Here is a 22576-nt window from a genome sequence, read left to right on the forward strand (position 1 = left end):
ATCTCAGTGCACCATGATATGCTGTATCTAACATGTGCAAACAATGTTCAGATGTATTCATGTACAGCAAATCACCATAATCCAGAACAAGTAAAAACAAAGCAGCACCCAGTCTTTTTTTGGCCTCAAAGGAGAGACAGGACTTGTTTCTGAAATAAAACCTGAACTTCAGCCTCAGCTTTTTGAAAAGATTATCAAACTACAGCTACATAATCTGTTAATGAAGATACACCAGTTCTGTCTGTGTAGTTCCTATTTGGTGCATGTCTACAAACTGTATGAAAGTCCTGCCATTGTGAGGCGAACGGAAAAAATGCAAAGTGGTCATGCTTCATTAACCAACATATATACTATACTTTGAACAGCAAGCCACAGGATGTTTAAAATCTGTCTGCCAGCCACAGTTGACCCCCAGGCCAGACTGTGGACATGCCTGACCTAGTGGTACCCCCATTTCATCAACTACCACTACATCACTGACCTGAAGATAATTGCAATATAGCTGCAGTGTGTGTGTATGTGTGTATACTTGTACTTGCCACACAGTGTGGACCAAAACATGTACTTACGCCACAGAGTGAGGACATTTTGCAAACTGAGGACATTTTGCAAAGTGAGGACATTTTGACTGGTCCTCAGTTTTTCAAAGGCCTGTTTGAGGGTTAAGACTTGGTTTTATGGTTCAGGTTAGAATTGGGTTTAGCTTAAGGTTAGGGTAAGGGTAAGGGTAAGGGTAAGGGGCTAGGGAATGCATTATGTCAATAAGGGCCCTCACAAAGTCAGAAGTACAAGAGTGTATGTGTTTACGTGAGTGAGTGTGTGCGTGAGTGAAACAGTAAAATCTCTCTAAACCAGGAGCTCAAAAGAAGTTTTCACTCCATCAGTTTAAATAAATGAAGAATTCACATCCTGGAGATGAAGCAGCAGGAAACATCCTCCTGTCAGATGAGAGATTAGTTTGTTTTTTTATCCCGTTTTGATGAAAAACCAGCAGCTGGTGGTCAAACACAGCTCTCCTGCTTTGTAGGAGCTGTGCCCAACAGGAGGACAGAGTAATGTGGTTGGTGAGCCTGGCTGTTTTTTGGAAACTGTTTCTAAAATCTGGCCCTGGCCCATTATTCACTGCTCTGTCTCCTGAAAGAACAGAAATGAGTAGATACTGTCAACATGACTGCAACTTCCTCTAAACCTCTCCACGGATATAACTCTCTAATAAATTCTTTCAATTTACATGGTGGGAGAAACGTCATCTTTGAGTGCTTTATAACTTAACATTTACCCTGAAGTCCAACAAGTATTTACTCTAATTAAACCACCAGTAATGGTTTGTTTGGCCACTTGAGGGCAGCAGAAACAAGATGTGAACACAAAATCTGACATTTTCAGATAGGCCTCAGCTAGAGCTTAGATCGGGCCCAAAAAATCCAGCCCGACCTGGCCCGAGCAAGTGCACGTTATGTCCGGGACCGGCCCGGCCCATCCAATTAACTGTAATTATGGGCCCGAGCCCGATTTAAACCTGACATTTTTCAATAAGTTGGCTGTTATAATTAAGAGTATTAAACCACAATTCTTGTTATTTCAATGACAAAAATATAGGATCTTAATGAATGATGCAACACGGAAGCATGATTATGTAATAAAACAGGTGTTTATTTTAGGATCCAGGTGGTGAAGGGCTGTGCACGCACAATGTTGCAACATTGGACGTGTGGAAAGGATGACGCAGTTATTCGGCAATTAAACCACCGTTTATTACTGAACAGTACAGGTTACTGTTGGCTGTAACCACGCCAAAACAACCAACAAACAACAACTTAGCTGTAACTCCATCTGTGCACTCCTGCTCTCTCCTCCAGCTCGCTCATACACACACCAGCACGCGCACTCACACAGCCCTCCTCATCCCCGTCACACTCGGACCCCGCACCTCATTCAATCCCAGACATGCCATTAACTCACAGAACATTGACATTATAACAGAACATTTACTGCAGGGTCGCTACAGTACATAGTCTATAACATTATCAAATCATAGCTTTAAAAAAAAAAAAAAAAAGTCATATCTTACCGGCCTGGCCTGGGCCCGTCAGAGGGAGGGGGGATCCCGGCCTGACCCGGCTTGGGCCCGTGGGCCGGGTCGGGCTGGGCTCGGGCCCGGGCAGAGAATCTAAGCTCTAGCCTCAGCACGCTAGCATACAGTTGCAAATTTACACATCTGGCCCATACCTAGCATCATAAACATACATTTTGAGGTTCTGACCATCTGGTTAATTTAAGTCCAATATTCTCTCTCCTTATGCTCTGTTTTGGTCTCCACCAACTCCTGATAGAAGTATCAGACTCGTTAGCTGCTAAATGCTCCACTGTGTTCACCAGCTAGTCGCTAACTGTTTCTGTCTTTATTAAGAGCTGAGCAGGTGGTGTAGCTTTTCTGAAACAGCTGCCTGCTGCAGTTGTAAATAACAGTGAGTTAAAACAGTACTAGTTGCATTTAATGCTAGCTCACCTAGCACAACTGAGCTGGCTAACATTAAAGCTCAACCGAGGAGGATGGCATTAATACTTAAATCTCCTGTCATCCATGAGTAGATGCACGCTTCCGTCTGTGCAGTGATAAAGTTGGCCGGTGTAGTTCCTTAGAAGGAAAATAGTTCCTACAGGAAGCTGCTCACTTTTTATATGAGAGAGAAGGCAGACATCTCTACAGCTGATATAAACCAACATTCGGCAACTCACACCAAAACGATCTGGACTTATAAGTAGGAAAAATATGTATTTTTGATGTTCAGATGAACTTTCCCTTCACGTGCAGGATTTGAAATTCTCTGACTTTGAGGCCCCCTGGTGGTACTAAATTGAATTAAATTAAAATTAACTAAACTAACGTACACTAAACTAAATACACTTTACTATACTAAACTAAACAAACTAAACTAAACTAAACTAAACTAAACTAAGCAGGAAGTTGACACTGGGCCACAGGTTGGAATGCAACCCGGTCTTCTGCAAAGGACTTAGCATATGTGGGGCGCACACTCTACCAGGCAAGCTAGAGATCACCCCAGCTTGAAACTTTTCTTGGCATATGCACTGGATGAGCAATAGAGTGCTGGACGACTCTGAAGTTAGCATCACAGTGGTGATGCTAACCTACAGTATGGGATTTGTCCATTGGATTTTTGATTAGTGCATAAAAGAAGCTCTGTGGCAAACAAATGTTTATGATACTTACACGTTCTGTTCAGCAAGATATTCTTCATAGATTAACACCACTTTTATGATTTCTGTAAAGCCAGAAATAAAAAGCTGACGTTAGGCTATAAACAAAGTACACTACAGTTGCACGATCTAACATCACCACCATAACAAGACTGTAAAGCCGTGTTCAGTGTGGCTCAGTGTGATGACACTCCTGTTAGCAAACAGGTTTTTGAGACACATAGAAGCTTCAAAATTCACAAGTTTACCAATGTGTTTTATGCTGCGGAACAAAATGCTAAAGTCTCTTAAGCTTGTGTTAACCACAGGCCTTATTTCAGGTATCTAACCAAAAACCTAATGACTTTGAGATGAGGGAACAGTGTGTAGTAAAATGCTAACTCATTTCCGGGTTTTAGGACTCATCCATTGGGAATTCAAAAGGGCAGTAACCAATGGAGAGACACCAACACTTAAGTCATTGCTCATTCTGATCAATGGTGTTACTTCATCACTCACTCACAGACACTTTCTCCATCAAAGCGTTGGCCTTGCATGCTGCAGTCCAGCCAAAAACCACACAGGGCCCAGGTGTGGCTCCTGAAGTTGATGACAAGTCCTGATGTGGCTCCTGCAACACAAAGAGGAACAGCAGAGTAACAGCACACCTAGGGGAACGGAGGGATCGTCACAGTCATGTAATGTCACATAAACCTTTATTTTGGATGAAAACCAGAGGTTGAGCCCTCATTTGATAAGAGAGGCATGAATCTTAAGGATCTCCTCTCTCCTGCAGGGCTCTTGTAAACTCTCCAGTCTGTCTCCCAGGTGAAGGAACCTGCACATACAAGCATGTGGTTATGAGACAACTGGAATGTGTGGCAAACTCAGCTCGGCATCCTGCCAACTGACTGTCAGGAAAAGAATCTGTTCAGCACATAAAGGAACAATAACCCAAAATCCTGCTTGTGAGAGTCGAGCACTTTTCTTGAGTCAAAGTCAAACACACTCCTCTGAGTTGAGTGTGTAGTCAAGTCACAGGTTAAGGTGTGTCTGGAATGCCCTCTGTGTAACATTAACCATAAATCAAACATTAATTACGTAAAATAAAGATGATGGTGTTTTGGCACGCCAGGATGTGAAGGGCTCTGACGCAGGTCAGCTCACGTGGGGCACCCAGTTATCCTGGTCACACACACTTTAATCACAAACACTCGCTGGTCTGTGTTTTCTTGGTCCACAGACTTATTGTTCACTGGGTGTGTGTTTGCGTGTCCACGTCTACAGCTGGTTACACAGAGGATGTTGCCAGGAAATCTCATGCTTTATGAGACTGAAGAGGAGACAGGATTCCCTCTGAGGTGATAAACATGAGGACTTAAATCCCAAATTTGCCTGTCAGAAATGTTACTATATGTTCCAAATGATTGTTTGAATAGTAAAGATGGTTACACACCCTGAAATTTCACACATTCACTTTAATAATTATCTTTTTTTGTTGTTGGTTTTTTTTTGTAAAAGAGTGTTTTGTAAGTGAAGGCATTGCAATTTTCAAAACACGGACACATTTAATTGAGAAGAAACTCACCTTTTCAAAGGAAATTGTTTTGATTCTTCCCACAAATGACAAGTGTTCTTTTCTGCACAGTTCTCCCTCAGACACTGAGGATTAGATTGAGATTGCCCACACACTGAAGGGACATTAAATTGCCTTTATAATGAAGGGTCAAATTGAAAAACAGGATGTTCCAGAGTCAGGAGCAGGAGAAGGAACGTGACAGATTCTCTTGCTGTTTGCCTTGAGACTTCTCAACCAGGGGCCTCTTCAATGAAAAGTGACACAGTGACGCTTTGCTTTATGGTTGTTGACCTATTTTACAGGCGCGGCACTCAAGTACACGCTGAGGACTCTGGCCTGTTTTCTTACCATCATTTATATTTCACATAAAATCCCAGAATTACTGTACAAACTTAAAGTGATCCTCTTCTTTTATCAGATTTTGCTGAAACAAGATGTCACCTAAAGACAAATGCTCAAACATTTTATTTTCCATTAGTGTTGTCTGCACGTCTTTCTTTGCTTCAATGAAAACACAAACCAAACTTTCAAATGACACCTATTTTTAATCACTAAAGTTTAACATTAATACAATAAATACATTACAAAAAATTAAAGTGCTTTTATCAAAAGCGTACAGCTAAGGTTTGATACTGCCGTTTTGTACAGTAACATGACATCCTACATAGTTAAATTAGGGTAAGGGAAAACCTTTTAGGGACGTAGAGGATAAGCAGAGTGATTTCTCTTATTGCCAACAAATACCATGAAAAGACCAAAACCAACAATGAATCAAACCTAACCACAAAAAAAGAAAAAAAAATCACTTGTGGCGAGTTTAAGTAATGTTTGCTGAAAACTACAGAACCTTTAAAAAAAATGTAAAACTACTGATATGTATTTATGAAACTTGTTCTCACTCCCAAATTGTCAAATACCTACGCTTTGTCACAGCCCTTAGCATCTAATATTGATGTGCAGGACACCCTTTAGCGTTTGTATGAGATGCACTGGGCTTTACATTAACTCCAAAGTAAGCCCATAGGCGGTAATGACGTAGTATAAAGAGAGAGGAAGTTCCTGTAGGAAAGATGTCAGGGTGCATGGATAGGTCAAACACACAGGACTTTTACCCAGGAGTTTGATGTTAATGTTCTGTGTGAAACCAAAAGTCAGTCTCATTTTAATCCAAACCATGATCTTTTCCGAAACTTAACAAAGTACTTTTGCTGCACTCATCTAAAGTAGTTTTGGTGTGGTAGAGGAAAAGCCCGCTAGCTGCCATTGGTGAACCGTGTGAGCTGTAATTGAGCCAAATTTTGTAATGTTACCTTTGTTAAATGTTGCTGTAGCCCCTGGTTTTATATGAGAAGAGGAAAAAAACACTAGCTGCTAAGCTTATTTATACAATGTAAAATGCCATAGGCTAATGCTAATAATGTTAGCATGTTGTATTTGTGGGGAAAATGTGTCCAGCAAAAGACAAATGCTTTGTCTGTGAATGCTGCGAGTTATAGTGAAGCTGATTTGTGTACTTGTACTTGCAAAGTGATACGGACACACCACTGCACAAGTATAAATGATTTACATCTTTAGTAAGGAACCAAAGGGATTAACCTGTAAGCCCAAGACAGGAAAGTCGGAAAGTACCTCGAAAAAGACTAAAATAGAGTTAGTTTTGATCTTTTTATGGGTTTGTTGACATTAAGAAAAATGTAGAATATCTCCAGTCTTAATTACAGACTGATAACATGAAGTTTTTAACATAGTGAGTCTGTCTTAATGGTGACTTTCTCTGCTTGTAAACTTTCTATCCAACGGAAACAGAGTGACAAGGTTTTCACTAAAAAGCATGATACAAAATATAGCATTATATACAGCTAATTGCACTGCAGCTAACTTTCTCTCAGTTTGGCAAATGCTCTACTTTTTGGTCAAGAAAAAAACCTTAGTTTCATCTACTCAAAAAACACAGAAAACAGTTCTTCCAGCAATTACACTTTGTTCGAAACCCCTATTTACAACCGAGCACCTGGACAGTGGAAATCTGGTCTTTCAGGGCGTTCAGAGAATGTTCTGTAGTTTACAGTCCAGTCCGTCAGAGTCGACTCAGTACAAGAGTGTGGCCGGCCGACTGGAAAACCGAGCGGGCACAGCTGGACCTGCAGCACGAAAACATCACGTCTGTAGCACGTACAGTAGACGTTATGAGAGGAGGTTTAGACAGCGCTCAGCCTGTGCCATGCAGACACCACCTTCTCTGGGTGAGCCATCGAGTCCTTCCACTGCTCCACTGCTTCTGGGATAGGGCTGTCGAATCCCAGCTGAACCTACCAGAAACATTATGAAGGCCACTTCAATACACTCAGGTGTTTTGCTCTGCCCTCACATGGTCTGGTATGATTCAGGTTTGCTAACATTAGCTCAGTGGCTAATGTTAGCAAACCTCAGAAAGATATTGTATAACTACAACTACAGGGTCAGTATGCTGACATTATAAGTCTGCCTACTATCTATCTATCTAATAACAGCCCATTATTAGTGAGGCCAACACTGTGATATATTACATCAATGAATCATAAATATTTGCAATAAAATAAATACATAAAATTAGCACTAAGACATCATAACTAAAGGAAAATTCTGAGTATTATGTCTTAATGAAGAGACCTGGTGTCAGAATTACTCACCTGTCCGAGACACTGTTTCCTCCTGACTGAGCTGCGGCTGTAGAGTTTGACTGTCAGCGAGCAGGCATCGTCTAACGTAATCAGCAGGAAGTGAAATGTCTCCGCCCACTTACACTGGCTCCCCGAGGCCTTCAGGATGCGAGTCTTCTTCTTCATCACCACCCGCCCCGACTGGTGCATCTCCACTTTGACGAAAAATGCTTCAGAGGTGTATAAAAACAGCATGATTACTCTCAAGAGCCACGCGAGACTGGAAATACTCTTCTTATTATTTTAGTGTAAAATATTTCACATTAAAACCATTTCCAGTAAAATCTATAGTACCTTGTGTGAGTGGTGAAGAGGATGGTGGGAGGTTTTGGGCGGCGAGGACCTGGAGCTGGATGCGTCCGTTGACTGGCTGAAAGCAGGTGGTGAGATGCAGCTCAGAGTGGCACACCTGAAAGATAAATATTCAATCATATATAAATAATCAGGAATACAGCCAACAATCTTTGAATTTTTGTGTAGGAAAATAACAAAAACTTGTTGTACTGCTGGGTTTGCAACATCTTTAAAAACATTTCACAGGATTATAAAGAACAGTAGGCTGCCAAAGGTAACCAACAGTATCTAGTTACTTAGTAATGAATAATGGGCTTGTTTTTGTGATCTTATCTCAGACCCTAAACATCAGCTGATTATACAAGGAAACTGTAAGACAAAATATGAACATATGTCGACACTAAGTGTATTGAACTAGCTGTGTGGCATTGCAGTGTGTGCAGATGAACGGTGTTTGTTTGGCTGGAAGCTCCAAGGGAAGCCAACTAACGTTCATCTACGCACACTGTGATGACACACAGCTGGTTGAATATCAGCAAAGTTTCCCTGCTTCCCTTCACTGGTTCCTGTACAGCAGGGTCGGTCTTTGTTTCACTGTTATAATCATTACAAAGCAAAAGCAGCATGTGTATACATTCAGTAGGCTATATCTTCAGTAGCTAGCTAGCTAACCCTACACTTTTCAGGGTCTGATTTTGGTTTTGGAACAGGGAAGAAACGTATATCTTTTTCCAACCTCTCCATGTAACGAGGTATCAGGTATCATTAATGTGTCCGAGGAACAACACTTAGCTCCAAATCCACAAAACCTGCCTGAAAATGGTGGAAATGTGAAACAACTGCATTAGAGTCGTTCAGTTATTGGACCTTTGCTGGAGCTAGCCGATGCTACGCTATGATTTGCCAGTCTGCTTTCGAGGGGTAGGTCTTAGCGAAGGGTCGATTGTTTTTTGTGTAGCATTTATAGACATTATACAGAACACTGTGTTAATCCCTCTAATATTGTTTGTAGCCATGCACAGCAGCATTGTGGAATTTGCTCATGGTTGCCTGAGGATGACTGAACACTTTGGTGACCCCTTTACTTTCCTCTAGAACCTCCATGTAGTTCACATTGTGGCTCTCAGGGAACTAGCTCAACAAATATTGGATGGATTAGCCTACCATAAATTTGGATGAGATATTCATTTTCCCCCCCAGACTGAATTGTGATAGCTTTGATGATCGACTAACTTTTTCTCCAGCGCTACCATCAGGTGAACAAATACCTGACAAACTGATGTCGTTCCCGTCAGCCTTGGCTCTAATTTGTGTTTAGTGCTAAATGTTGGCAAGCTTGCACATTAAACTAAAAAATGAGCATGTTAAACAATATATTTGCTAAACATCTGCTTGTTAGCAATGTCACTGTGAGCATACTGAAATTAGCATTTAGCTCAAAGCTCCACTGTGAGTAGATGCAGCTTCACAGAGTTGCTAGCGGCTGAAGATCTTAGTCTTGTATGATTCATCTTAGACTTCCAGCTGCTCCGCTGATACTTTTCTTGTTTAAGACTTCTACGAGTTCAGCTGTCTTGACCATTAAGAGCCTCAATGAATGACAGTGATTTGGACAATTTGTGCCTTTTGTGTCCACCAGATGGGTAAAATCACTCACTGAATCAAATGGACCCTCTGAGAACCTAATGATGATTCACTGTCAGATCCGCTAAGTGCAGAAACAGTTCACATTTTACTGTCACCGGCCAGACATGCATCCATTTATCAACAAAACCACTCTGCTGTTGAAATGGTTTGAGGTTTGACCTACTTTTCATGCCGTACATTTCCAGAACCAGCACTCTGGTTTCTTGTCTCCAATAAAAGCCTGTTTCCCAATTTCTCTCAATAATGAATCCCCTTTCTCTTTTCTTGCGATTATGCAACAGCATAAAGTCTTCCTCAGCGTCAGCCTTACCCTGTTAGGGCCAAGAGCACAGTACATGCCAGCGGGCTACAATGCATCATGGGGACAGTTTTATGAGACACACACGGCGCTTTGTTCTTATTTACTGTGCACATACAAAGGGGTGATAAAGACAGCAGCCAACGAAGGAAATGGTGGAGAATAGGTAATAAAAGTCTGGGATATTCCCACACGGAAAGTTTTTCCTCTTGGCCACAATAGCTGGACGGCAGGTAAGACACCAACAGATAACCCTGCTCACTCTGGGATCCCCTGACTTTTCCCCTAGTGCCACCATAAAGGTTGACATTAGGGGATTTTGATGAAATATTTCAACAGCTATTGAATGGATAGTCATGATATTTGGTACAGACATTAATGTTTATGATGATTATTATTTATTTTATTTTTATTTATTGGTCATGTGATTATGGTATTTTTTCTGAGTTGTCCCTTGTTTGTACTTTTTAACTTGCACTGTGTACAGTTGTAGCTTTTAAAAATTGCATTGTACCGGTACAGTAACAATAAAGGACCTCTTCTTAAACCTATGCATCATTGTTAGAAGCTCAGATCAACAGATCTAGTATAAAGACCTCAAGACCTTGGCTTATGGGAGATGGATGAGTCAAACAAGCACAGGACTTTGACCCAGGAGTGTTAGAGACCAACAGACAATAAATATTGGATACTGTGTTTGCAAATCTCTCAAAGCTGACATAAGGCTGCCATGTTTGTGTCACCAAAGCAGAGTGTTTGATCACAACAACCACAATCTTTTCCTAACCATAACCAAGTAGTTTTGTTTCCTAAACTTAACTGGTGACCCCTTCTTACCTCCGACCCCTTCTGCATCAAGGTACGGCACAAAAGGCTGCCCCTGGCGTCATTGCAGTAACACTGGGATATCTGCCCAAGTGGCAAAATATGACGAGTAGGGATGAAATCACGTTGTAACAATTTTTTGATTCCTGGTAATCTTGTAAATGTTCTTAAACTGTGCCACTATCTGAAACACCAGGGACAGACATTGTGATGGTAACGGAAACAGGCTTTAGTGCATCAGGAGTGATTTGTGGCATGTGAAGTGAACACTCACAGATGATTTGGACGGAGGGCTGAGCTCGAGCCAGTGGTCTGTCTCCTGAGGACCAAGCTCTCTTAGCGAGAGGACGCACTCTGCCACCGTACGCTTCTTGGGGATGTGTGTCTGCAGCCGCAGCACCAAAGCACTGCAGCGCAACTGCTGGAGACGCAGCGCAAACACGAAGGTCTCCATGAAGGGCATATCCTAAAGAGCAGAAGGAGCAGAAGGAGCCGACAATAAGTATCAGGTGATTTCTCAACAACTCATTCAGAAATGCTAGATCTACCTGCACAACTCTGCAAAGACAAAGTTAAGTTCAAAACAATCTGAGAAAGGAAATTAGTGGCTTTGAGGATTGTACAGCATGTGTCAAAGTCTTGTTACAAAATGTCTCAGGTTTAGACAGCGATCCTGAGCGTTACCTGACGGTACTCCTTGACTGAGCTCTTGAACTGTATCGGTTTGGGAATGGTGATGATCCCTTTAAATCCAATCTTTTGTTGTTCCACTCCTTCCGGAACAACGTTGAGGTCTGAACACTGATAACAAAAGGGGAAAAGAACGTTTTACTCGAGGCAGGTCAAATCTATTTACAGGCTGCAGTCCACTTCAGCAAACAGGTTTGGGACAAACGGCTCCACTAAGTAAAAAAGGACATGAATACAAAAACATAAGAATCCAAAACCTCTGATATATCAATCCTCTCTTTAAAAAACTTAATCAAAGCAGGATATGCTTCATTTATGCTTTATTTTTGACATAATGTCACACAATAAGGGCATTTGTGCAGCCCTAATGCGCCACTTGTTCATCCAAATGTCTCAGTGGATAGTTTAACTGCTGCACTAATGTGACCTTGGGAAAAAAATGAACCTTAACCAAAAACGAAACCTAATCTTGAGTGGTAATGAGGTGCGCCCTTTTTTCATTTCCCCCCCTTCCTTGAGGAATCAGAGCATGTCTCTGCGTTAAAGCCTTTCAAGTGTAAACAAAGAATTAAATTGCACACACACACTAGGTTTTGCCATTTGCGTAAATGCACAGATACATGGCTCACTGTGTTTCAGCATCAATGAGGACACTTCTGTTCCTTAAAAACCAACCTTTTCCTCCAGAGTGTCAGAGCCAAAGTTAAGAGAGTGCTGAGAGGATCTAACAGAGACCTGTGTTCTGGACTCACAGAGGGTCCATTGAGAAACGCAGCAGACGAGCACAATGGAGCTTTTTGTGTCTCCTCACAGCATGTAACCTTACCTGAACCACAGTGATCCACACCTGCTCCAGAGCCTCCTGGTAGCTCAGTCGGACGCACACTTTCCCCAGCTCACGCTCGTCCCCAGACAGAGTGATGGAGTCTGTCACACCAGCAGCACAACAGGAACAAATTACTGGAGGTTAATGAATGCAATATTGAAGTGTGGCTATATTAAGTTGCTAATGAATTTAAAAGCTGATATAGATGGAAGTTTTTACGCCTTTGTGCCAAACTGAATCAATAATCTCAGAAGATTTCAGCCGCCTGGGTTTTCTCATTTATTATAAATGCAAAATTATTCATCTAACTTTAACTTTGGAGGGGTTTAAATTTCAACAAGATCTTGATATGCAATACTTATTTTGGACAATGATCACTTTTCTGCCCTTGTTATCATCTTTTTTGTCTGTTTCATCAAACCTCTTTTTAAAGAGCCTGCAGAGCTGCTCAAGCATTGCATTGTATATAAAAGTAATAAAAGTGGAAAGTTGCCATGGCAGTGCAAGACTGGCTGAGTTTTCTAACAGAGGTTGCAGTTGAAAGCCAAAAACAATTGCAAGAAAAAAACGACTATCGTCACACATATTATTTATGTCTTATTATAGCAAAGCTGCGTCTCCTCATAGAATAATACAATCTTTACGTATGAAGGCTTATCGTTGAAGCTCAATGGTGGAACTGAGTGAAAACATTTGCAAGCAATTACTGTGTCTGCCCTTTCATGGCTGCACAATGCAGAGCGATCTTAATCAGATTTAACAGCAAGTTTGAAAGGAAAAGTGTTTGTAGACAGAGACTAATTGGTATTTAAGTTACCCAGGCTGCTTTCAATGGAGCCAATCCTGGAGGATGTACTGCTGAGGATGCTGGAGACGGAATCAAAGCGCTGCAGGTAAAACCAAACACACAAAGAGATAGTCAGGAGATGACAGGTTCACTTTTTTCCCCCACTGAAACCCAAAATTAGTCATTTTCTCAAGACTAGGTTGTACTAAGGTGCAGCGGTGCTTAATGCTAGTGCTAATGCTAACAATTGCTAATTTGCACTTCAAAAAAGAACAGATGAAAGTGATGAGAATATCATTTGTTTTTTCAGGTAGTAATTGGAATTTTGACATGATCAGGGTATCAAAGTTAAAACAATTCATCCTCTGGGGACCATGAATATTTGTTTCATGCCAAAAATTGTCAAGACATTTTGCTTAGAATGACAACCACAACTAGAACTACTTGTACCACTAGAGGAGAATTTAGCGGACTACCAAAGTCATCTCAATTTATCCTCTGGGGACCATGCATATCTTTACAGAATTTAACTGCAATCTTACCAATAGTTGCAAAACATCTCACTCAAAACCACAGAAGTCAACCCCCTTGTTACGCCAAAGGAAAAGTTAGTGGATCCCCAAAGTCAGGATTCATCTCTGGAAACCATGAATGTCTTCACAAAATTTCATAACAATCTATCCAATGGTTGCTGAGACATTTTACTCAAAACCACAAATCTTAACCTCTTTGTGGCAACAAAAGGAAAAGCCAGCAGGTCATGAAAGTCATTTGGATTCACCCTTTGGAGAGCATGAATGTCTTCACAAAACTTTTTTTTTTTTACAAGTTTACCAACATTTGTTGACATCTCACTCAAAATCACTAATGTTAACCTCCTTGAGGCGCTAGATGAAAAGTAAGTGGATCAAATCATTATGATTCATCCTCTTGGGACCATGAATATCTTCACCACATTTTCATGTTCACTGTCTTCATGTAACTTTCCAACACTTGCTAATTCCCACTAAACACAAAGTACAGGTGAGGGTGATGAGAATGTCATCCATTTTTGAGGCTATTAATTAAAATTCTGACATGGTCAGGGGATCACATTTACTACAATTCATCATCTGGGGACCATAAATTTCTGTTTCATGCTAGTCCATCCAATCGTCGTCAGGACGAGTCAGCAGATCACCAAAGTTTTTAATGACTAAAAAAGCAACGTTTCGACCCAAACGGTCTTCCGTTTCAACCGTTTGGTTTTTTAGTCATTAAAAACTTACTGGGAGCTCTAATTCAGTGTGCGGATTTTCTTCTTCTTCTTTCTGCATGGACTCCCATTATCCAGCACCTGACCTAAAGCAGGATTGGATGTGCGCACAACTACTCTGTCTTCAGCAGATCACCAATGTCATTAAAAATTGTCCTCTGGGGAGCATGAATGTCTTCACAAAATTTAAGTGCAATCTTCACAATAGTTGCCAAACATCTCACTCAAAACCATAGATGTCAACCTCCTTATGGCACCAAAGGAAAAGTCGGCGAATCACCAAAGTCACTGCAATTTATCCTGTGGGAACCATGAATACTTTTTCATAATTTGAGTGCAATCTATCCAACAGTAAGCAAACATCTCACGCAAAACCAAATGTCAACCTCATTGTGGAGCCAAAGGAAAAGTTGGTGAATCACCAAAGTCATTAGGATTCATCTCAACTCTCTCACCAGAGGAGGTGAAGGTGATGAGAATGTCATCAGTTTTTCGGGTATTAATTGAAATTTCTACGTTAGGGGATCACAGTTTTTACATTTCATTATCCGAGGACCATGAATATCTGTTTCATGCCAGTCTTGCCAGTATTCATGCCATGTAATAGACATGAATACATTTCACACAAAACCACAAATGCCAACCTCCTTGTGTTGCCAGAGGAAACATCAGCAAGTCACTTAAGTCATTACAATTTCTCCTCTGGGGATCATGAATATTTGTTTCATGCTAGTCCATTCAATAGTTATCAAGACATTTCACTCAAAACCGCACATGTCAACCTCCTCATGATACCAGAGGAAAAGTCAGCGGGTCACCAAAGTCATTACGATTAGTCCTCTGGGGACCATGAATGTTTTACGTAAATTTCACGCCAATCCATTCAGTCGTAGTTGAGATATTTCTGTCCGAACAGTGGAGGACCAACTGATATTGCAATCTGTAAAAATTACTTCACACCATCACAAAAACACAACATCCTTTTTTTTGTTTCCTCCATAGATCTACCACAACTTTAAAACACCGTCTCTCACTGGTTCTCATTTCTTTACCTGCACTTTCATTTCACATCTAATTTCTAGGGACCATGTTTATTTGTGTACTGTAGCTGTATTGTCAAGGAGCTGAGTCTTTCATGTTTTCATTACTTACTACTGTTTGCTCATAATGTTGCCAAGCTAAACACTGGGGCAAATTGAACTGTTATTGTACACACACTGCATGTTGCTCCCGATAATAAGGACATTGACACAAGTGAAAGGTTAATAGAAATGTATCCGTGTTGGTTCATAATAAGCAAAACAGCGAGTGTGTTGCTCTAACATTGCTCTGACGTTTTCACAGTGTGAGCTCTGAGTAAGACATAGTAATATTTATCAAGGAGTTGGGCGAGGCGTTAGATTAATTGTAACACAGCCTCAGCAGGTAATCAGGAGCTATCGACAGGCGCACTACACCACATCCTTTTATGCAACAAAGAATACGCCCCAACTCACTCATTGTTTTTTTCTCATTGTATTTCTGATTAAATAACACTTAATCCAAGACAAGCAACAGCTGAATCACATGCAGCAAACAGAGGTATGTTCAGGGACTGCTGGAAGAATAAGTGCTGAGGCTGAAATTAATCTCTATTGACTTTTTAATCACTCTTAAATTTCAAAACGCTTTCAGATCCATTTCAGAGTGACTCACGAGCCTACACCCATCATTTACTTTCTGTAACAAAAGAGGATCTTTAAGGGTGTTTTCACTTTCTTTGTTGTTTTAGAGACCTATGGACATCGTATGGAGTCCCAAATTGGACATAAAGAAGGTGTGTGGCTGAATACGTCAATAAAATACACAGTTAAATAGTCAAAGAGCCAAGAGCCTGTTTATTGTTGAGCTTTAAGGGTGCTAAATACTTTAAGATTAGCTTCTTGTTCAACTCTACGGTATAAAACACTCAACTTTGCCACTTGAATCAAAATGTGTGTGAGGCCCGTCAGTGTTCCACTTTGCTGCTGAGCACAGTGGAAACTCTAAACTATATTTAGTCTGGGTGGACACAGGGTGAGAAACGCTGTGTGAATACAGATTAGATAGAGAGCAGTCTCACCTGCATGTGAAGCTGAGGGCTGGACAGATCAAACATGGAGCTGCTCAGTCGCTGCTCGACACCCGGTTTCAGAGACCAACCTGAAAGCCAAACACCAATTTATATTAATGTTAATCAAGTTGGTTTAATTAAGTTCTGGGATTCATGTTTCACTCTGTAGGTATGTGCTATTAATTCAGGGATACATGCGATTTCTTACCCCTAAATTTATGACACTTGTCCTTCTACAACTGCAGACAAACTGTAAATCGGGACTGTTAAATGCAGTAGATTTTATGTAATGATGAATATGCACACTGTGTTTGGCTGTATTTATGTCAGTGTAAATATTAAGACACAAACTTACTGATTTCATATTTAGCAGTACAAAAGAGTCCATCATTGTGAGATATAAATATAAAAATGATTGGTTTTTGATTGGCGTACAATCACAAATTTTTTCCTGTAACCCTTTTTTTAATCAAAATCATAAATATATGTCACTATTTTAATCATATTTTTCTCTAATAATAAAACATTAATGCATAACTAAACAATGTAAATTTCTGCTCACTTTTTGGTATTTCAAAAAAAAAAATTGATTTAGTATTTTTTGATGTACTGCTGTGTCTGCTACCTGGACTCTGGGGACTGGAGACTCTGTTCTTCAGTGTGTCACGGCGGGTCGATCCAGGGGAAAAGTACTCGGCCAGCTGCACCTGATGGAAGCTGGACTCTGGGCTGTAGGACATTTGACTGGACCCCAGCAGCTCTGCCTTCCTCTCTGCATACGTGCACCGGGCTGAACCTGCAGACGGAGAGCAGGGCTGGAGGTCAGCATGCCTCCATTTGACCAAATTATTCTTTTCAGCCAGTGAACTAAAAGACTGCAGCTATTCACTTAGGAGCAGGATATCCTGGTGGTTGTGTAATCAAACATTGGGGCATACCTCAGTGACCTCTGAGCTGATTTTAATGAAACTTAGATGCACGAGGCATCATGGCAGCTGGCTCTGTGGAACGGGCGGAGTAAAATGTGTCAATCACCCGAACCTATATTAATGTTTAAGGCAAGATTACAGGTGATATTACACCCTGGTTTAACTTTGTATTTTTGCTCCAGACAGAATCTTGGTGGACACTTGCTCACTGACCTATTACACTCTACAGACACTTTATTGTAATAGCTAATCAGCCAATCAAGTGGCAGCAACTCAATGCATTTAGGCATGCAGGCATGGTCAATACGACCTGTTGAAGTTCAAATCAAGTATCAGAATGGGAGAGAGAGCAGAAGAAGTGACTTTGAACGTGGCATGGTTGTTGGTGCCAGACGGGCTGGTCTGAGTATTTACTGGGATTTTCACACACAACCATCTCTAGGGTTTACAGAGGATGGTCCCAAAAAGAAAAAATATCCAGTGAGCCAAAATGCCTTGTTGATGCCAGTGGTCAGAGGAGAATGGCCAGACTGGTTCAAGATGATAGAAAGGCAACAATAACTCAAATAACCACTGGTTACAACCAAGGTCTGCAGAAGACCATCTCTGAACCAACAACACGTCCAACCTTGAAGCGGATGGGCTACAGCAGCAGAAGACCATCTTCTGACCATCTTCCTATTTCCAGCAGGATAACGCACCATGTCACAAAGCTCACATCATCTCAAACTGGTTTCTTGAACATGACACTACTCCAGTACTGCAGCAACTGTGTGATGTCATCATGTCAATATGGACCAAAATCTCTGAGGAATGTTTCCAGCACCTTGTCGAATCTGTGCCAGCAAGAATTAAGGCAATTCTGAAGGCAAAAGGGGTCCAACCAGATACTAGCAAGGTGTACCTAAAAATGAATGTCTTAATTTCACATTCTGAAAAGCCAAAATTCCAATTCCGTGCATTAGTAGGGAACTTTATACACACATCCAGTCAATGAATGGCCTGATGGGGGCGCTGTTGAAGGGAAAACATATAGCACAAATGTAATTTTGCACAATCAGACCTCTATCTCGTCAAGCTGACAGACATCTGGAGAAATCTAGAGACTTCCAAAGGCCAAGTTGGCTACTTCCTGTTTAGCCTTCTGCTAACTTGAATGGGGATAAAAATTACTCAATCATGCAGCTTTCAAGACTTTCAGAATGTTATCAGGCCAAATGGATCAAACTCTGATGAGTCATTTTGCTGGGGTTGTGACACATCCTCTGATTTACAGATGTCTCTTCCGCCATGGGGAAAAATCTTTTTGGGCCACATGGCATCATGTGAAGGATATAGTTCCATTGTTTGGCCCCTATGAAAATTGACTTCAAAGCCTGGTGCACTTCCTGGTGGACTGGAGTTGTCTTGAAACTTTAGAGCAACAGCAACAAAACATATAACAACAACAGCCATTTTCAGCCTTTCAATTGGCCAAGATCTTGTCTGGTTCTTAATTTGAACGTTGGCCCAAAGCTGGTCTGACTGACTGACGTCCACACCCTCAAAATACAACCTCTCCTGGAAGCCACAACAAGCTTTGTGAAGCAGTAAAGGAACAGAATGGTCAATATCATGGCTGGAAAATAAATCCACGTGAGTTGCATGTTGTGTATTCAGTGTGGTCGAAAGTACTGTGATGATGGGACTGGCATTATTTACCTACCCAACCTTTAAGTCAACACAAACATCTAAGACAGGTTTCTACATTAAAGCTCATCACAGTTCATTTGTATATGATGGTGAGATGGTGTTAATTAGTTTAATCCTTTAAGACATCAAAACATCAAAAAGAGTGCAGCCAGCTGATGTAATTTTTCAGTAGGTACGTACTCTGCGGCCCAGACTGTAAATTGGGGTAGCGGGAGCCTCTGGGTTGGACGTAGGATGCCTTGAATGTCGGCAGGACAAATGGCACCTCTCTGCCATCCGGTGGCAGCTTGGACAGGAGGTAATCTTCTGTGACCCCCCTCCTACCTTCCGGCTCCCAACCTGATGCTGCTGCCTTGTTAGGAGGCATCTTCAGAGCGATCACTTGAAAGCAGAGGAAATCACGCAATCAGAAACAAAACACTCTGTCGGATATGCAGCAGTGCAGGGCGTGAATTTACCTTGAGTCTCTTGCTCCCTCTCCTTCTTCTTCATGAAGTTCTTGCAGCAGTCTTTGAGACACTCCATGGCTGCGACTGGAAATATTCAAATGATAAAGAAGTAAGTGGAGGTTAGTTTACACAGTAAACACAATTAGCAGCAGAGTCGGAACAAACATTTCAGGGGATCTAATCAGGAGGTGATAACACTCCAAACATTAATGTTATGTTGTTATGGTGCCCCCAAGAAAATTAAATTAAATTCACTATTTAGTATAGTGCAGTGTGTGTGTGTGTGTGTGTTGCCTTTTTGTAATCCAAAACTTTGTTATAGTACCTCCAAATCACCAACGTTTGTCAAATGATTTCACATAATCCCAATTTTTGTTGTAGCGCAGCCCAATCATTGAATGTGGCATAGAATTAATGTGCTGCCCTGATCCTAAAATATAATCCAGTTTCTCAGGGAAAGTTTGGACTGCACCCCAAAAATCTGTAATTGTATAAACATTTGATAAAATGCCCTGATAATCCTCTCCTATTTGTTATATTATTGTCATTATCTCAGAATTCCCCAAATTTGTAATTTGATATAATCCCACATTTTATAGTGGTTCACCATTGGCCAAATTTGATATATACCCCCAAAATGTGCTGACAAATATGTTAAGTTTACTCCAAATTTCGGCGAGCACCCAAGATATTTTTTGGGCATTTATGCCTTTAATTGACAGGACAGCTAAGCGTCACGGGAGGGAGAGAGAGAGGGAGTGACATGCAGCAAAGGGCCACAGGCTGGAGTCGAACCTGGGCCGCTGCAGCAACAGCCTTGTATATGGGGCGCCCGCTTTATCCACTAAGCCACTGATGCCCCGAGCACCCCCAAAATTTTATATAATTCCCTAAACTGTTTAAATTCCCCCCCAAATCCCCCAAATTTGGTACAGACCCCAGAAAATTCAATAAATCCCAAATTTGGGAGAGCACCCCTGACATTTTAAATCACTCCCTTAATTGTTTTAGTTCCCCCACAAAATTCCCCAAATTTGGTATAGAGCCTACAAAATTTGTTCAATATATCCCAAATTTGGGAGACCACCCCTTACATTTGAAATCAGTCCCCTAATTGTTTCAGCCTTTGTTAAAGAGCCAACAAAATTTGTGAGAGCAACCCTAACATTTTAAGTCATCCCCTAATTGTTTGAGTTGTGTAGTTTTAGTTTGGTTTACCAGCCCAAAGATAGATTATAATAATCTTAAAATGTGTTATTGTTCTCATAAAATAACAATTTGGTACAGTGCACTGCTCTAAAATGTCTTCTAAAAAGTAAATTATGACACAAGTGAACAGAGGAGCATATTTTCAATTAGCTGCAAACTAAAGGTGAAAAGACTTTAAATCATTTCATTTTCCCGCAACCAGCTACAGTCAACAAACACTGCATTGTGCTGCGAAGGTATGAAGGAATTTGCGTCAATTTAACCTTGTTACAGGCATAAAATGGCAGTTAATGAAGTAATACATCAAAAGACAAAACCAGCAAAAATGTAAACTTACCCTTATGATGTTTTCATTCACAGAGAATAAAGTTTACACATGCGACGGTGGTGTTCACTCTCACAGGCCGACTGGAGGGAAATGCCACTGAGCTCAGGTTTATGGTGCACTCCAGTTACAGGTCTCTCTCCCTCCTCCCTCCCTCCCTTTTCCTCTCCTTCCCTCTCTCTCTCCCCAGCTCTGTAATTCCCGGACTATCACTGTGTGTTTGCTTCCTCGAACAGCCATGACAGCACCACTTTCTGCTCTGATTTTTTTGTTTACCCTCACGGTGTGTTTACTGTCAGTTTATTTCCCTCTTCCTCAGTCCATTTCTCAACATTGTCACATCTCACAGGTAGAAACCTGAAACCATCTAGGTCCAGTATATTTACTGACCAGACTCATGTACAGTGTGAGAAATGATGTGAAAATGAAAAAGGCGAGTAAATGATCAAAAGCATCTCTGACTTCAGGAACCTGCTCATGCCAGGGACAGCTGTGAAGAGTTATTGTTGTTATTGTTCAAATCCCCAAAATGTGCTTTTACACGCCCAGTGTTTAATTGTTTAACATTTTTAGAACTTGCCAAAAAACCCTAATTTGGCATAGATTCCGCATTGTTTGTTAATTGATGCAATCCTAAATTTGCCACAAAAAAAAAGGTATAGTGCTCCAAAATGTTCTAATTAAACCCCAGAATTTGTCCCAAAATCCACAAAATTTGAGTGTTCCCGAAATGTCATTTTTAATGGATATAATCCCATAAAATGTTGCAGTCCCTTCAAAATGTAGCATTATAATCCATAAATTTGCTGTAGTTTCATGAGTCCAGGACAGTTGTGTGAGGAAACCATACTGTACACCCAATTTGATGTTTTGCCCCCAAAGTTTTTCAGTTGCTACGGTCCCACAATGTTTGAGTTTGCCTAAATGTAGGTTATCCATCTGAAAATTTTCTAACTGGCATAATTCAAAATTTTGTTATAGTGTTCCAAAATGTGCTCATATTATCCCAAAATTTATTTGATTATATCCCACATTTTTTAGAATCCCCACAAATGTTACTGTTAAAGAGTATAATCCCACCATGTGTTATATTCCCCCCAAATTTTACATTATAATCCCAAAATTTGCTGTAGTTTAGTAAATTCAGGACAGTTGTTTGGGGAAGACATATATTGTGCACCTAAATCCCCCAAATTCTGTGTGTTGTCCCCGGAGTTGTTTATTCCCCCGAAATATTACATGATCAGAAAATCTGCTCTAGTTTCAGGAGTCCAGATGTCTGCTAATGCCAGGGACAGTTGTGTAGTAAAGACAATTATTATGTTATTTTGCACTTAAATCCCACAAATTAGGTATACTGTCCCCAGATCTGCTAATTGATATAATCCCAAAAGGTTTTAGTACTCTCCCATTGCCATAGTGCTCCAAAATGTCCTAATGTTGCCCCAGAATGTGTTACAGTGTCACAACCTCCCCTAATTTGGTATTGTTCCCAAAATGTAATTGTTAGTGGATATAATACTACTAGTTGATATAATCCCCCCAAATGTGACATTATAATTGCCAAATGTGTTGTTGTTTCATGAGGTCAGGACAGTTGTGTGGGTAAGGCATATATTGTGCGTCCAAAATCGCTGTTTTACCCCCAAAGTTTGTTCATCGTTTTGGTCCCACAATGTTTTGAGCCTGCCTAATTTTGGTATAGCCCCCCAGAATTTGCTAACTGGTATAATTCCAAACTTAGTTATAGTGTTCCAAAATGTGCTCATATAATCCTAA

The 22576-nt window shown here is 40.8% G+C and overlaps 1 protein-coding gene across 1 annotated transcript; it reads right to left on the minus strand.

Annotated features, from left to right (window-relative positions):
* Positions 1-5328: 5328 nt before the first annotated feature.
* Positions 5329-20898, minus strand: LOC126401552 (tandem C2 domains nuclear protein). The gene is made up of 12 exons (XM_050062908.1): positions 20810-20898; positions 19273-19347; positions 18995-19195; positions 16819-16989; positions 16203-16282; positions 12877-12946; positions 12060-12160; positions 11228-11344; positions 10818-11009; positions 7774-7888; positions 7450-7649; positions 5329-7089 (listed from the first exon to the last, which is right to left on the minus strand). Exons 2-12 carry the CDS (start codon positions 19337-19339, stop codon positions 6979-6981), a joined length of 1425 nt encoding a protein of 474 aa, XP_049918865.1. The 5' UTR covers positions 19340-19347; positions 20810-20898; the 3' UTR covers positions 5329-6978.
* Positions 20899-22576: the final 1678 nt, after the last annotated feature.

This window comes from Epinephelus moara, chromosome 14 (genome assembly GCF_006386435.1).
Source record: "Epinephelus moara isolate mb chromosome 14, YSFRI_EMoa_1.0, whole genome shotgun sequence".
NCBI classification, from domain to species: Eukaryota; Metazoa; Chordata; class Actinopteri; order Perciformes; family Serranidae; genus Epinephelus; species Epinephelus moara.

What these genes read in the sequence shown, in the direction of transcription:
- LOC126401552 (XM_050062908.1), bottom strand. Translation starts at nt 19,339, where the DNA reads ATGGAGTGTCTCAAAGACTGCTGCAAGAACTTCATGAAGAAGAAGGAG. An exon ending in TTTACAGTCTGGGCCGCAGA is followed by an intron (nt 16,990 to 18,994) that starts GTACGTACCTAC and finishes CTCCGTCTGCAG; the next exon opens with GTTCAGCCCGGTGCACGTAT. An exon ending in TGTGGATCACTGTGGTTCAG is followed by an intron (nt 11,345 to 12,059) that starts GTAAGGTTACAT and finishes TTTTGTTATCAG; the next exon opens with TGTTCAGACCTCAACGTTGT.